Raw genomic sequence first — 14,136 nt, forward strand, 5'->3', positions numbered from 1 at the left:
GTCCCTTCTTTTAGGCGTAGGTTCTTTGTTGACAAGACCACTAGGTCGTTCTTTTTAAATGACATTTCAGTGTGGTGTTTATTGTAATGTGCCGTCTGTGCTTCGGTGGCTTTTGGCCACGAAGTCTGCAGTTTCTCTCGGAGCTCTGTTAGCTTTTCGAAACGAGATAATGCTGCTGGTAGGCTTTCGGGGGATTTGCGCTATTGGAGATTCATTAGGTACGATCTTTGTGATCTAAGATTAACTCGAATTCGATAATATAACGGTAATTGGATGTGGATCGTCATTTGTATCCCGAGGCCAATTGGCGCACGTGGGATTTGTTCCTTGTTCAATTCGTTTATCTTTCATCCTTTGTATCACTCAGGCATAGGGCACCATCGAGCCGGCTTTGAAAACCAAGAGGGCTCGTGGTGGTACACTACGCATTGAAAGAGAAGTACACAGAAAAGTGATCGACGGAAGAGTTCTCTATAATATAGTGATCACTCGCTGCCATGAATCCATTTATCTTGCTTCATAGGGACAATGAAAACAGCCAAAAAGAGGCCTGGAAAACGCTGCCTAAGCAACAAACCAGTTCAGTGCAGTAATATATTCCATACTTCATCTTGACATCAGGTAAATGGCACCGGAAAAATAAGGTCATAACATCAACGTTCGTATATGATAGCTTATTTGCACTATATCATTTTTTAGCCATCTCATTTCATGTTTGGCATATAAATCCCGGGGAAAGAGCAGTTATAGACTTACCACAAATCCTGGACCATATCCGGGGCACGTTCCCTTGCAACACAGATGTGAGCCACCGTCGCAGAGTTGGCCCTTCTGGGAGCACCCTTCTAAATTCTGGCCCGGTGCCGCCGCTGCAATGGCACCTAGTGCAAGTAGAATGGCAAAGAACTTCATATTGGAGGAATTGACTGGTGAATTCTTGATTGAATGGATTCGAGAGGGTTGAAATGGCAGCGAAGAATCGATTTATGGATGCACTGCTGAGATATAGTTCACAAACTTCGCGAGCGTCGAGCTTTATATACCCAGAGCCGGTGCCGTCTTAATTACCTAATAGGTCTTGCTCCTTGCATTGTGTGAGCCAGTCAGTCGAGATAACCCAATACATTCGCATTGATTCCCGCCCCTTCGTTTCCAACACAAACAAGGGTAATCTGCATTGTGGATGGGGCCGGACACGGGGGATCGACACGGCTGACTGCCCTGACTAAAAATGCGGAGAAACAGCCAAAAATAAAACAATTTCGAAATGCACGACTCAATGCGACCCGTGCAATCGCCAGTATAGTTGCCTGTTCTCTTGATGACTGCGTCGACAATGACGATTATACCCCCATCAAGAATTACCACTGCCGCACCGTAATGGTAGCCTGCAAGATGAGCAGGCAGTGCAGCTTGATTAATATAATATGTTAACTATTTCCTGTATGTTTCAATTAGACCCTAGTTCTTGGCTGTGACATACCAGATAATGTGACTATCCAAACAAATCAGCGTGTTGTAGTTGCCAGCGACTTAATGATTTCGTTATAACTCTTCGAGTGTTCATAAGCGTCATTATTTGCCATTATGGGCTTTTATGCTAGAGACATAGTGCTTAAAATTGGTTCATTTTGATTGAACCTGGCAATTTTCTGCATTTGCGCCTAATATTTGCCTAGCCGTCAATACACTTGCCGATATCCTGACCGAGAATCAATTACCTCGGCAACCCGAACATCGTCCTCTACTTGAATATGATGCATCCAAACCCGGCTTCAACATCGGTGTTTCCTACCAGAAAGGCAAAAAGCGGGGTTAAGGTGTAAAACACATTGAGAATATTGATCACGTCGGATTAGACGCTCAACACTGCATCAATGACAAATTCCACACCCACTCTACAACAAGCGGCCGTGGTGCAAACCCCAGGAGAAACCGCATCCATTGCTCTACGGAATGATATACCCATCGCAAATCCCGGACAAAATGAAGTTCTCGTTAAATTAACTTGCACCGGCCTGTGGTAAGCGCTTTTGGAAATGAATTCAACCCCGCCAAAAACTAACTTAATATCAATAACAAAGCCGCTCAGAACTCCGCGCCGTGCTAGCTTGGGGCGCATACAACTCAATCATTGGCCACGAAGGAGTCGGAATCGTAGTGAAAGCAGGGCCTAAAGTTCCGGAATCCCTTCTCAGCAAACGCGTCGGCGTCAAATGGTTATACAGTGCATGCAGCGAATGCTCAGTCTGCAAGCGAGGATTCCCGAATCATTGTGCACAGCAGTTAAACACAAGTCGCCATGTGCCGGGAACATTGCAGCAGTATGTCATCGCGGACGCACGGTTCCTGACAGTGATCCCGGAGGGCGTGGCTGATGAAGTTGCGGCGCCATTACTGTGCGCTGGACTTACGATGGCTGGTGCTCTGTCGAGATTTGATAATGAGCTACAGGCTGGTGACTTTATCGTCATTTCGGGGTCTGGAGGGGGGTTGGGCCATATTGGTGTGCAAATTGCAGCGAGGATGAAAAACTTGCGCGTTATTGCTGTTGATAGTGGTGACGATAAGAGAGCGCTGAGTCTGGAGTCTGGGGCGGAGGTATTCTTCGATTACAAGACCGAAGATGTGATTGCTCGAGTGCGTGAATTCACTGGAGAGGGCGCGCATGCGACGATCGTCGTTCCGGGTACGAAGGAAGCATTGAAGATGGCACCCAACCTGGTGAGAAATATGGGTTTTGTTGTGAATGTTGGTTTGCCGCCGAATGACCTGGAAATTCCTCTTTCGGCTACGCTCTGCACAGCAAGAGGTAAGATGCCTGATGAACGTCGTCTGGTCAAATCATATACTAACCCTCCGAACGATAGGTCTCACCTTTATAGGGTCGTCTGTGGGCACCGAAAATCAGTTGGCCGACTTATTGCAAGCGGCAGCTGCTGGCAAGATAGTGCCATCGATCGAGGTCTTTGACTTTTCGGCTGTGCCGACTTTGATAGAGAAGCTGAGGGGGGATGGTATTACAGGAAGAGCAGTGGTCACATTGCCACAGTAACTTGACATTCCTATAGTACACATTTAACTGCTCTCAAATTCCGTTGCCGCTGAATCTTATTCCAAGGACCGTAGAAAGTTGGACGGGGCGTGTATATTATTTAATTATAGATCTTGGGCTAGTAATTCACAACCCAGCTAGGCTGCTATTGCGGCTACTGTCGATGGAGGACTCTTAACGTCAACAGTGAGCCGAATTGCACGCCAGCATGATCAAAGAAAGATACAAGATAAGGTGCGACGACTTTGAGGCCCAGAAATCTAGCAACAAGGCAGTAGTTCGTGGAAAGGGCTTGTAAATGCAAAATGAGAGAACGTCGCCTGTTTTGCACTACTGCTCGGATCAGAAACTTGGAAAACAAAGCCATTTCTTGTTCATGCATATGTACGTGCGAGATTACGGTATTCAGTGCCCCTCAATCCCCTGCGCAATGCTATCCTCCAAGGATGTCCACCCTTCGCATCCACAGAATTCCCGCAGGATCTTCTCTGCTTCCGTGGCGGGAATGACTTCACTCAGATCACGTCCTTCGTCAACAGGAGTGTCAGGGATCAACGTGTTATCAGGTCGGAGCTTGCGAATAACTGTGATCATATCAGTGAGGTTTACAGGAGTAGCAAACCCGAAGAGTCGCTGAGAGACCGTATTCGGGTCGAGGAGGGCGGCTGCGTGGAGACGTGCAATGTCAATGACATCGCAGAAGTATTCTGTTTTTGTGCATTAGTTACGATCACCAATTTATGGGCAGTCTGAACGTACGTGGCACGAATGACCCGAATGCAGATACATCCCCCTTAGTTAGGCCACGGACCCAGCCCATTGTTGAGCCGTGGATCTCGTCGTGGAGGATTCTTCCGATCTGATTCTAGTTAATATCGTCCGTTTGGAATTTGCCATCTGCGCATAGAACTCACGGTAAAGTCCGGCAACACGGTATTGAATTGGAAGTCTGGCTTGTTCTCCTCCATCCATTTCCATGCAGCCTTCTCTCCCTCTGTCTTGGAGGCAGCGTAGGTGAAAAGACCCTTCATATGCTGCGGGGCATCCGGATTATAGGCTTGCTTGATAGCCTCGTCATTCCAGGAATCTAAATAGGATCAGCCAATACATCCTTCCCTTTCTAGTCTTTTTTTCTTTATGGATTGGTCACTTACCCTTACGAATAACAATCCCCTCCTTATTAGGCTCCGGAAACAACGCCGTGATGGAAGAAGAGGTCATAACAACCCGCTGTATATCACAATGTCTCGATGCCGCCTCCAGCACATTATGAACAGCTCTCAACACCCACGGCACAACTTCTTCCGGATTTGAGCTGAAGCTGACATCCGATGCCTACATATCACGTTTTATTAGCACCCACTCTGCTCACATCCCATTTCGAGTAAATACACACCACATGCGCCACGCCAGATACACCATCCATCACCTCAACCAGGGTATCCACACTCTCAAAGTTAGCAAGAACCACAGACTCGTACGCGTCCGGTCCGAACTTCTCCCGGAACATGTTGTCGAGCCATGGTTTCGCTGAGCGGACAGTCCCGCGCACCTTGAAGCCTAGTTCAAGTAGGCTGTGGACGACATTACTCCCAATGAAGCCGTTCGCACCAGTTACTAGAATCCGGGAGCCGTGAGGCAAAGTGTAGTTTTGTTTAGTCATTGATAGATAGATATTGAGAGTTTTTCTGTGTGAAAAAAAGGAATATCGAGAGGAATTGGGCGAAGACGGAGTGTGGAGTCGAATAAATCCCCCCTAATCCATGTGGAAATGGGCTAGGGGTTTGGTAAGATACCCCGGGACCTGGTCTGATTAGTGGAATTACAGTTTGAATTAGTCTACAAGCAGTTGGTTGCGCCACTTTTACGGGGATAGACGGGACGTTGGGAGGGGAATTGTCTGTTGCCGAGTGTTTGGCGATCCCGACAGTTCGGTTCAATGCGACGATCTTTGTGCGAGGCGATGGTGAAAGTGGACATTCAATATTTTGTACATAGTACAGAGGGCATCGTCCTTTGTTGTGAGGATTTATCCCCCGATCTTCTCTAACAGTCAATATTGCATGGATTCCAAGGTTGTGTCATATTGACTTGTACTTGTACTTCCACTCTCATTGGCCACCCTGACGTCATACCCAGCTGTCACTTTCTTCAGCTGCATACACTCTTAATCTCTTGCCCATAACCTTCTTGAAGTATAAAGAAAATAAATCTAGGTCATCACATCCACCATGCAAACCCGTTCTCAAACCCGTTCCCAAACTCAAGACCAACCCCCCCAACCCCCAAAACAAGCAGCCTACGCCCAATCCTCGAATCCCGTCTCTCACACGCCACAAGAACAACGAGCAACCGAAGACCGACACCACGGCGACACAATCGGGACAATCAAACGAACAGCCTCGTCACAGCCCTCGAGCGACGAAGCACGCGCTCGTCTCAGCGCACAACACCAACAACACGAACACGAACCCAATGCATCCGACGTCGATCTAGAATATGGCGTGGAGCAGCAGCCTGCGGAGGGGTATATTGCCGATACTGTTCAGCGCAAGGGGATGGGGATTCAGCGTGCGCAGCCTGGTGCGCATGCTGGTCCTGTTGGAAGCTCGGGGGGACCTGGACATCCTGGGTTCGGTGAGGCGGATGATCTAGCGGCGAATTTGGGGGCGAAGAGGGTTGAACACGATCGGATTCTTGGGGATAGGGTTGGGAAGAGTCCGGTTGAGCCGGAGGGGGAGGCTGCCGAGAGGGAGGGTGTTAGACGGCGGATGTTGGAAAAGGAGGAGAGATTGGATGTGGAGGGGGCGGTTAAACAGGCTACAGGTGATCCGGTCGTGGGTAAATAGGCATTAAAGGTAGCTAAGTGCTGCTTGTATCAACATCAAGACCGGACTCGCACTCGGTCAGACAAACTGGGTATGATTATAAATGGTAACGCCGAAAAATCCCAATATTGAACACTGTATGTGAAGAGGATGGGGATCAGAGATCGTCTCCGGCGGGCATGCCCATGGAGACCTTCTTCAGTTGTAGGTCCTTCTTCAGTTCTTGGATACGTCGTCCCATCTTGTTGCGCAGAATGTGGTTCTGCACCTTCTCCCATTGTGCGGTCTCAGTTCGGATGAGAGCTTCAAGTTCGGCAACTTCCTCGCGTTGTTGCTGGAGCTGTTGCTGCTGCTCAATTTGGTCGTCATCCAACTCATCATCCTCGTCTTCGTCGGATATATTGCTCTCATCCGCAGAGGTGTCGCCGCGTTCGGTCGGTCCTCCAGCGGGTGTGAAAGGCTGCATTGATGGAGTGTCGGCCTGCTCTGGTCCTGCCCCGGGTGCCTCCTCATCGCCGGCAGCCAACGCGGCTTCCATCTCAGCAGCAAGGGCGTCCTCAAAGTCATCCATCATGTCTTCTTCCGCTTCACCGTATGCATCCTGCTCATCGTCGTATTCATCTTCGTACGCTCCCGATTGCACCAAGCCCTCGACGCGATTCAGAGATGTGCTGTCCACCAACTCGAACTTGGGAGGGAAAATCGAAGTTTCGTCCTGGGCCATGAGTTCTTCCACTGCTTTTTCAACTTGTTCAATCGTGCGCGTGCTGACACGGTCGCGGAATCGTCGCTTGCGAACCCAGCGGAGGGGTGGCGCGAGTCCGTGTGGGTATTGAAGTGTTTTTTCATCGGGGCATTCAACGTCCGGGGGAAGTGGGTATTCCATCGCTTCTTGGTCACTGTTGACGCGTCCCAGCACCAAGAGCATTTGACAGATATCTGCCGACTTGTACCAGCCTCGTCGGTCCCAACTCTTCATGCCCTCGATAATGCAGGGCAGATCCACCAGGGCTGCCGCATATTGGTGGTCCCGAATCTTCACGACGGCGCGCCGACCCTCACGTGTGAGAGGCTTGAACCCAAACTCAGTTCCCTTGATTTCCCTGTCGTTGATTAATTTCCTCAGAAGCTCGCAGTCCTCCCCCGGGAGCATTCGCAGGATGAATTGTTCTTCGATGGCAGGATCATTTTCGGTGTCCGAGGCTTCCGAGTCATAGCCCACGCCCACCGGTCGGTTGGGAACGATTCCCTTATTTTTGATGCGGATTGATTGTAGCGTAGGCTTTTTGGATGGGATCAGCTTTATCCGCTTGGGGCCTTGGGTCGTCTCGGTTTCAGGCTCGGGCTCAAGCTCAGGCGCGACACTTTCGGCCGGTCGCTTCTTCGATTTCTTCTTCTTTGGTTTCTCTTCAGTCTCGGGTTGTGATTTTCGTGCGATCTTAAGCGTGATCTTGCGCGGAGGTTGAGGAGTTTCGGCGGGCGCAGGCGCAGGTGTCGGTACAGGCGCAGGTGCAGGCGCTGGTTCTTCCGGGGGTCTGGCCTCCTTGAGAATTTGATTTTTAAAGGCATGATGCCAGTATGGGAGGTAGGAAGTGCAAAAAGAGAGATATGCGAGGAGGAAGTGAAGTTGCGGGAACATTTACATAATACCATTGAATAGAACAATAACACCTGGGTGGAATGATGATCTTATTTTATTATTGTTGCCACATCATGTGTATATAATGTATATTTCTCATCTTAAATTTACTCTTTTCACCGGCACCATGTTCTATGAAGACTATCTTCCTTCGGCCCCAAAATATGAGTTTGAGGGAGTTCAGGATTGTCTCCAGATTTTAGACCTAGCGGAACCAGAGTATACCATTTTTATTATGCATGAACGTTCCTTGATTATTTTTTGAATCCGAAGAACGACTACTTGCAAGATGGTAAAGTTATGATCCTTCTTTTAATCAACTACCCATCAGACTGCCGAGCGGACCTCATGAAGTAGCAATTACTGCGTTTGACGGAATATTCCGCGACTGGAAAGGTATAGGGGATGAACGTTATCCGCTGATTTCTACGGCGACACAGTCAGTGAGAAGCTCTGCGGGAAAATTCAAAAGTCCTGATTTCTCGTGGACTCCTATGCATTCTGGCCGCGACACGGAATGGCCTAGCATAGTGTTGGAAAGTATATGGTCGGAGCCACGGGCAAAGGCTGCGAACGATATGAGGTTCTGGCTTACACAAAGCGCAGGACAGGTTAAGCTGGCCCTCACAATAACAGTCCATAGAGGTGGGCAGATTCTCATTCAACAATGAGAGACGAGAAACCCCTGTGCAAACGATTGATGTCGTTCGAAAGCTAGTCTCAACACGCAAAAAGGTGCAAGGGCATATGCACCTTGCCTTTGAAGATATCAATTATCGGTCTAAAAGAAAGAAGCCAGATAAAGACTTCATTTTAACTGACCAGGACATGGAAGCCATCGCGAAACAAGTTTGGCTTGTTCGGGACCAAGCTTAGCCCTTTTCGACCGGTCCGCCTTTCCGCGTTGAAATTCTGCCGCTTTGACTCCGCCATCTCTCTTCCTTCTACGTTACTTTTTGTGCACTCCCTCTCGCTGTACCTTTCTACGTCAATCGGAGCTCTCATCTCAAATCACCTTGCCAAAATGTCAGGCCCAAACCTCCATAACGCTCTCCTCCGTCCTCCGATCATCCAAATCCTCCGCGCCCAAGGCTTCCACTCCACACGTCCCTCAGTCTTAGAATCTATCCAAGATCTCACTGGACGGTATTTGGTCATTCTAGCCTCATCTGCAGCTGAACATGCTGCAAATGCGCATCCACACGACCCTGTTCCGGACCTCGAAGATATCTACCAAGCCCTGCTAGACGCAGGAGCCATACGGCCACAAATGCGCGAATGGGAAGAGGATTGGCATGGAGAAGAAGATATGCGCGGGATTGATTCTTTCCTCGGCTGGATCACTGGCCCTGTCCACCGTGAAATCCGACGCGTTGCCGGCTTTGTGCCCAGCGAGGGTGACATGGTGGACCCCGACGCCATTGAAAAGGAGGATTACTTAACTGCATTGAAGAAGAAGCATAGTAAGACTGGCGAAGAGTCCCGCTACGCTGGAACTGTCCTGGGAAAACATGCCGAGGAACACCCTGTCATTATTGAAGGTGGTGCCCCTAGTATTCAAGACTGGGGTGCGCAGATTCGTGCTCGAGTTTCCGAGGCGCCGGACAGTGACAGTTCAGGTGTGAGCAGCGCACCAAGCCATCTCTCTGAGGACCAAGTGATGGAGGCGTGAATGGCTGCACATGGCCCTTGCTTGGCTTTTGAAAGAGTCAACCTTCAATCTTCACTTCACAGATGTGCCTAGACCTGAGCCGACATGTCACCCTTCTGGCCGCCCTTCCGGTCGAATTGTCTTTCATCTCTACATGCCCATTTGAAACACAAATATCCCATCATCTGCTGGGACACTCGAAGCCTGTCTTCCCTAGTGGTCACCGACATTCCTCCGCCTTAACTCGAGGCATGATCCTTGCCTCTACTTCCTTCTTCGCAGGCCCTCTTTTGATAGCTCAATCACTGGAACTTTACCTATACATACCACTATATCCACTGGAGGTGGGTATGGGAGCCTGGTGTCGTGTTGCAAGCGGACTCGGTCTGTTTAGGAGGTGCAAATCGCCAGGACTTGGTTTAATCGGGGATTGACATCCATTGTTGACTCAATTGTCTGGCTCATTTTCACTTATGTTTGCATCCGAACATTCGAGCGGGTAACCTATCTATCCTGCGAGGTTCACAAATGTGGTATGGTATTTCTCCACCTGTTCTAGGATCCGCACACCACGAAAAGTACGCCATGTGATTTGACACGTCCACAGTTGTGTCCAATAGCAGCTCAAAGATGCTTCAAGAAATATCAAACTTTCGAACATCGAACCCTTGAGCATACTATGTATTGACGATCAACATTCACCACACGTAGCGGTCCAAGATGAGACTTTTGATGAACGAAAAATTACATTTATATTTAGAGAACAAAGCAATGAAGTTTCTAAGGTCTTTTATTATGCACCCGTAACTGACTCTATAGAAATTGGGTCCCCGGATCAGCCACCCGACTTGGCCGTCTTGGCGTGGGAAGTATGTACAAGAAGGTGAGACATTAAATCAAAACATAACCGAAGCATACCCCAATGCACTGCTCTGCTTAAGGAACGGGCTGATAACTGCCTTTGCTACGCAATTCACTTTGCCTCCATCTCAACTTTGACGCCTCCAACGTCGTAAGCTCTGCGCTGTATTCACCATCGTGCAAGGCGCGTTGTAGACGACCGCTCCGGCGTTGCTTCAAGCAATAAAATATAAATGCGCCGAGGAGAAGCGCAGCAGCAACACCGGCACCACAGTAAACACCAATATGAGCCCCCGAGCCAAGATCATCCCATTTTTCGGATAGGGTCTTGACTGGTTGCTTGTTGATTTGTGTTATAGCGGTTGAGTTCCCACTGCGATTGCAAGTTAGTCTCAAAATCGTTAGATGCTGGCTCAACTAGAAACTCACCTGACCACCTCAATACTCTCACGGGTGCCCGTATGTCCGGTGTACTTGTACTCCTTTCCACTGGAGAAGTCCTGAACGCGGATCTTTGATACAGTCATGGTGAACGGAACATCGGACCAGTCAACCAAGCCACCACCCCAATCGAGATTGCCTTGCGACTGTCCCTTCACTCCAACCGGCCAATTGCTAACCTTAACCTGACAAGGCGTCTGGGGATAATTTTTGCCATACACAGTTAGCGGCTCGGAGTAGTTCACTGTCCGCACCAAGTCACCATCAATCCACCATTCAAGACGGTCTTTATCCCAGTACGAAGTGTAGTTATGGAACTCGGTATCTGCATTTATAACCGCATGATATCCGCCCCGATCACTCGTCGTTATGTTTCCCTTGCCGAAGAAATCGGATTGCACTCCACTCGTGTTATAACCAACCCACTCCCAGTCGATCTCGTCCAGGTCGTCGGATTGTAAGATAACGCTGCTGATGATACCGGCTCCCTTCGCCATCTTGACGTGTGCTTCCATCACGCCGAAGAAAATGTAGAAGTTGGATACTAGGAGAGTTGACGCGTTTTCGGTTTTGATGGTGAAGTCTGCTCCTTCGGATGTGTAATCGAGAGTTCCAGTTTTCATATCCCACAGCTCGGTGTCAAGAGTTGAGTTGAACAGCCATGTATGCTCCGTTCCCAGGGCGGGATCCGCACTGCATGTCTTGTTGAGGGGGTTGCAATCCGTTCCGGTGTATTCGGCATTGGCATTGGTGACCCCGACGATCGTAGCCAGTGTTAAAAAAGAGAAGGAAAGCCAGGATCTCATGATGTCGGAGTTCGGTCTCAATGCGGGATGCTCAGCCCAGTCTTAGCCCGCACAATGCCGCTGTATCTCGCAATTCTGTAGCGGAAGTAACACGATAGCTATAGGGAATGGATATGGAAAATTCGGACTACGGAAGCTCGTCCACAAAAGGAGATGAGAAGGTCTGCGGATGCAGGCCTAGTCCCTGAAAAGTTTGCCATGACTCGCAAAGCAAGATTAGGGAGGTCAATTAGCGAGATAGCAGGCTATAGGCATCAAAAATCCGAGCTGTAATTAGAAATTGTCCATACTCAGTCGAGTCTAGCGCTAAAAAGTGTCGCAAACTCATCCAGTTAAGATTCAACCTATGGAGACTGATGTTATCTCCGAGTCCGAGGGAAAGCTTTTGCGAAGCTTGGCTCGGCACTATATACTTACTAACTTCTTAGGGCAGATTAAACTGCCTGATTGCGTTAATCGCTGTTGAGGGCTCCACTGGCAGCGTAATTAAGTGGTTCTTCTCACGATGCCGATTGGCCATGCCGCACTGTTTAGTCCACCAGCATCCGCTTTGACGAACAGATCAGGAACAATATCCGATTATTGGCTAATTATTCCCAGGGGCCGTATGTCAAGTCGGTTTAGATTGTCAACTACACCCCGGTAGAGAGCTATATCTATTCCGACAAATCTGGCTCTTCGGACAGTATTGAGATACATAGTGCCGTCTCCTCGGACGAGGCTTTAATTCGACGCGTTTTGGTACTTCAAGCGCTACCGACATTGTCATATTCACTTCGTCCCTTACGAGGCTGTCCTCCTCGGTCTCATTCTCGACGTTTTCTAAATTACCACCAATTCTTCCAGTCCCACCCACTAGCACTCTCCTCGTGACCTCATTCGCCGAGCCCGAAACCACTGTCTTGCCTTCCAACTCCCTCGGCAGCGAGCTCCGTGACCACAGCTAGGCTTGATTTCCAATTCGAGCGCTGATGCTACTACCTCGGCCACTACTTTCAACTCCGCTTCTGGCCTTGCTTTTGGTTACACTGCTCATCGGATTTATTCAGATCGGACTTAATCTAGGGAGTATTTGAGTCAGGTGGCTTAATACGGATTTTATATCCATGGGTAGTTTGCAGTTAACAGACTCCGCTCTATTGTCTCTATGAATCTATTCATCCAAGCCCCATCGGTATTTCAAAACCTGCCATAGCATCGTTGAATTTCGTACTACGTAGATTTTACGTACTTGGAGGGAGAACAAGGCACGCGAAATATATTTTTGGGAGCATCTACGAACCGAGAGAAAGATATCATTCAGATAAACGTGTTAGAAGTCCAATGTAGTGAATTCAACTCTGCTAATATATAACATAGAAGAACCAATCCCCCGAAGGACCCATGTCAAAGATACCAGTCAGTTGATTGTGCGGCTAGAAGAGCTTCCTTGAGAATACAAACTGCGGTATATTCAATATCATCCTCTCTCATCCAGTCAAAGGCCCGATTGCTTATCTGATAACTAGTCCAGTCACTCGTGAGGACAAGAAGTGCTTCCGGTAAACAAAGTCTGAGTGTCATGGAGAAACGTTGGAATTGGGCATACCCAAGAAGATGACTACGAGGCTTGCGCTCGTCACAGGCTGCTTGGAATACCAGTTCGCGGCAAAGACATTCTAGTTTCTCAATTACCTCACGGCGCCGCCATGCCTTGTATGTCAGAGTTTCAATCTGTGTTTGCACAACCCGGACTATGTTAGTGTACTCCGCCTCGAGCCCCGGTCCAAACTTGGGGATCGGGGACATTGCTCAGGATGTAATGTTAGTAATGTAAATGTATGGATTTTTCTCGAATCATTTCAGTGAAGCATGGGTATCAGGACACAGATCGTCTATTCAAGCTAAATATAGAATTGAATAAAAGGGGCTACGATGAGGAACCGGGATACTTATGACCACCTACCTACCCAGATGTATGTAAGCCCTCAAAGATGTGAGCTAGAAAGATACAGTCAAAGTGATTGGAGTTCATTGTTTTCGGATTTCTTTTCATATTTCCACGTGCTCAAGGTCTTAATCTCTCAATGAATCAAGTTTTCTCGTTCTCTCTTTTGTCTGTGCCCACATATCCGAAACGAGTGAGACAGGAGATGTGAACTCTGAGAGAAAGAGAAGAAAGACAGTGAAGCCCACAAAGGCTTACACAGCACTATCAAGTGACTAAGTGTTATAATCCATTTTTAATTCAAAATTTATCGACACTGGTAAGGCATGGTAGAGCACAAAAATTCAAGTACAACATTAAATCTCGACATAACTCTATTTCTTGCGGTAGAAGGCTTTCTATATGTAATTTTCCATCGAGAAATACTACCCGAAAGGTTGTAAACAAAGAACACCTACCATTTCCATAGATGTTTGCCCCTGTTATGTTGGACACAGTGATATTGTACCTCCCTGGGAGCCCTCTGTGCTGCATCAGTGCTATAAAATCATATTTCCAGTTGGGCAATCACTCCCAGCTTCTCAACAATACGGCTACCAGAAAAAGACAAGGTGAGATGCTAAATATATGATTTTACACTGCTAATCTCTTTGTTTCTGATATACCTCAGCTGCCCTAAGGGGAATCTTATCATCGTTCAATCCATATCTTGGAAGAATGCCCAAACATATATTTGAGGATTTCTGTGTTTTGACCTTAGAGAATAAATTCTATTTAATTCTTATACGAATACTTCAAAGTCTCTCAAGTGAAAATGACACTTGCCGAATAATACGACCTGTCTGTCAACGTTTCTTCTCAAAAGCATCATGAAAGGCAGGCCAAAAGGACCCACAGGACTATCTTTAAATGCGAGGAACTAAAAAAA

At 48.1% G+C, this 14,136-nt stretch overlaps 8 protein-coding genes across 8 annotated transcripts; 4 read left to right on the forward strand and 4 right to left on the reverse strand.

The window, feature by feature from the left end:
* Positions 1–1,877: 1,877 nt before the first annotated feature.
* N7447_009590 (zinc-dependent alcohol dehydrogenase) lies at positions 1,878–3,055 on the forward strand (the record flags this gene model as incomplete). Its single annotated transcript, XM_057233852.1, has 3 exons — positions 1,878–2,023; positions 2,085–2,812; positions 2,871–3,055. 3 exons carry the CDS (start codon positions 1,878–1,880, stop codon positions 3,053–3,055), a joined length of 1,059 nt encoding a protein of 352 aa, XP_057083394.1.
* Positions 3,056–3,460: 405 nt separating this feature from the next.
* On the reverse strand, positions 3,461–4,718 carry N7447_009591 (NAD-dependent epimerase/dehydratase; the record flags this gene model as incomplete). The annotated part of the gene is made up of 5 exons (XM_057233853.1): positions 3,461–3,762; positions 3,815–3,914; positions 3,970–4,142; positions 4,210–4,390; positions 4,452–4,718. 5 exons carry the CDS (start codon positions 4,716–4,718, stop codon positions 3,461–3,463), a joined length of 1,023 nt encoding a protein of 340 aa, XP_057083395.1.
* Positions 4,719–5,286: 568 nt separating this feature from the next.
* Positions 5,287–5,904, forward strand: N7447_009592 (uncharacterized protein; the record flags this gene model as incomplete). The annotated part of the gene is made up of 1 exon (XM_057233854.1): positions 5,287–5,904. One exon carries the CDS (start codon positions 5,287–5,289, stop codon positions 5,902–5,904), a length of 618 nt encoding a protein of 205 aa, XP_057083396.1.
* A 136-nt stretch (positions 5,905–6,040) lies between these two features.
* N7447_009593 (transcription initiation factor TFIID subunit 7 family protein) lies at positions 6,041–7,522 on the reverse strand (the record flags this gene model as incomplete). Its single annotated transcript, XM_057233855.1, has 1 exon — positions 6,041–7,522. The coding sequence occupies one exon, from the start codon at positions 7,520–7,522 to the stop codon at positions 6,041–6,043; it is 1,482 nt and encodes a 493-aa protein (XP_057083397.1).
* A 127-nt stretch (positions 7,523–7,649) lies between these two features.
* Positions 7,650–8,398, forward strand: N7447_009594 (uncharacterized protein; the record flags this gene model as incomplete). The annotated part of the gene is made up of 3 exons (XM_057233856.1): positions 7,650–7,741; positions 7,821–8,133; positions 8,159–8,398. 3 exons carry the CDS (start codon positions 7,650–7,652, stop codon positions 8,396–8,398), a joined length of 645 nt encoding a protein of 214 aa, XP_057083398.1.
* A 148-nt stretch (positions 8,399–8,546) lies between these two features.
* On the forward strand, positions 8,547–9,194 carry N7447_009595 (Bromodomain associated domain protein; the record flags this gene model as incomplete). Its single annotated transcript, XM_057233857.1, has 1 exon — positions 8,547–9,194. One exon carries the CDS (start codon positions 8,547–8,549, stop codon positions 9,192–9,194), a length of 648 nt encoding a protein of 215 aa, XP_057083399.1.
* A 915-nt stretch (positions 9,195–10,109) lies between these two features.
* Positions 10,110–11,281, reverse strand: N7447_009596 (glycoside hydrolase family 16 protein; the record flags this gene model as incomplete). Its single annotated transcript, XM_057233858.1, has 2 exons — positions 10,110–10,407; positions 10,464–11,281. 2 exons carry the CDS (start codon positions 11,279–11,281, stop codon positions 10,110–10,112), a joined length of 1,116 nt encoding a protein of 371 aa, XP_057083400.1.
* A 1,386-nt stretch (positions 11,282–12,667) lies between these two features.
* N7447_009597 (uncharacterized protein) lies at positions 12,668–13,069 on the reverse strand (the record flags this gene model as incomplete). Its single annotated transcript, XM_057233859.1, has 1 exon — positions 12,668–13,069. The coding sequence occupies one exon, from the start codon at positions 13,067–13,069 to the stop codon at positions 12,668–12,670; it is 402 nt and encodes a 133-aa protein (XP_057083401.1).
* Between the last annotated feature and the right edge of the window lie 1,067 nt (positions 13,070–14,136).

This window comes from Penicillium robsamsonii, assembly GCF_028829455.1.
Source record: "Penicillium robsamsonii strain IBT 29466 chromosome Unknown utg000005l_segment0_segment0, whole genome shotgun sequence".
NCBI classification, from domain to species: Eukaryota; Fungi; Ascomycota; class Eurotiomycetes; order Eurotiales; family Aspergillaceae; genus Penicillium; species Penicillium robsamsonii.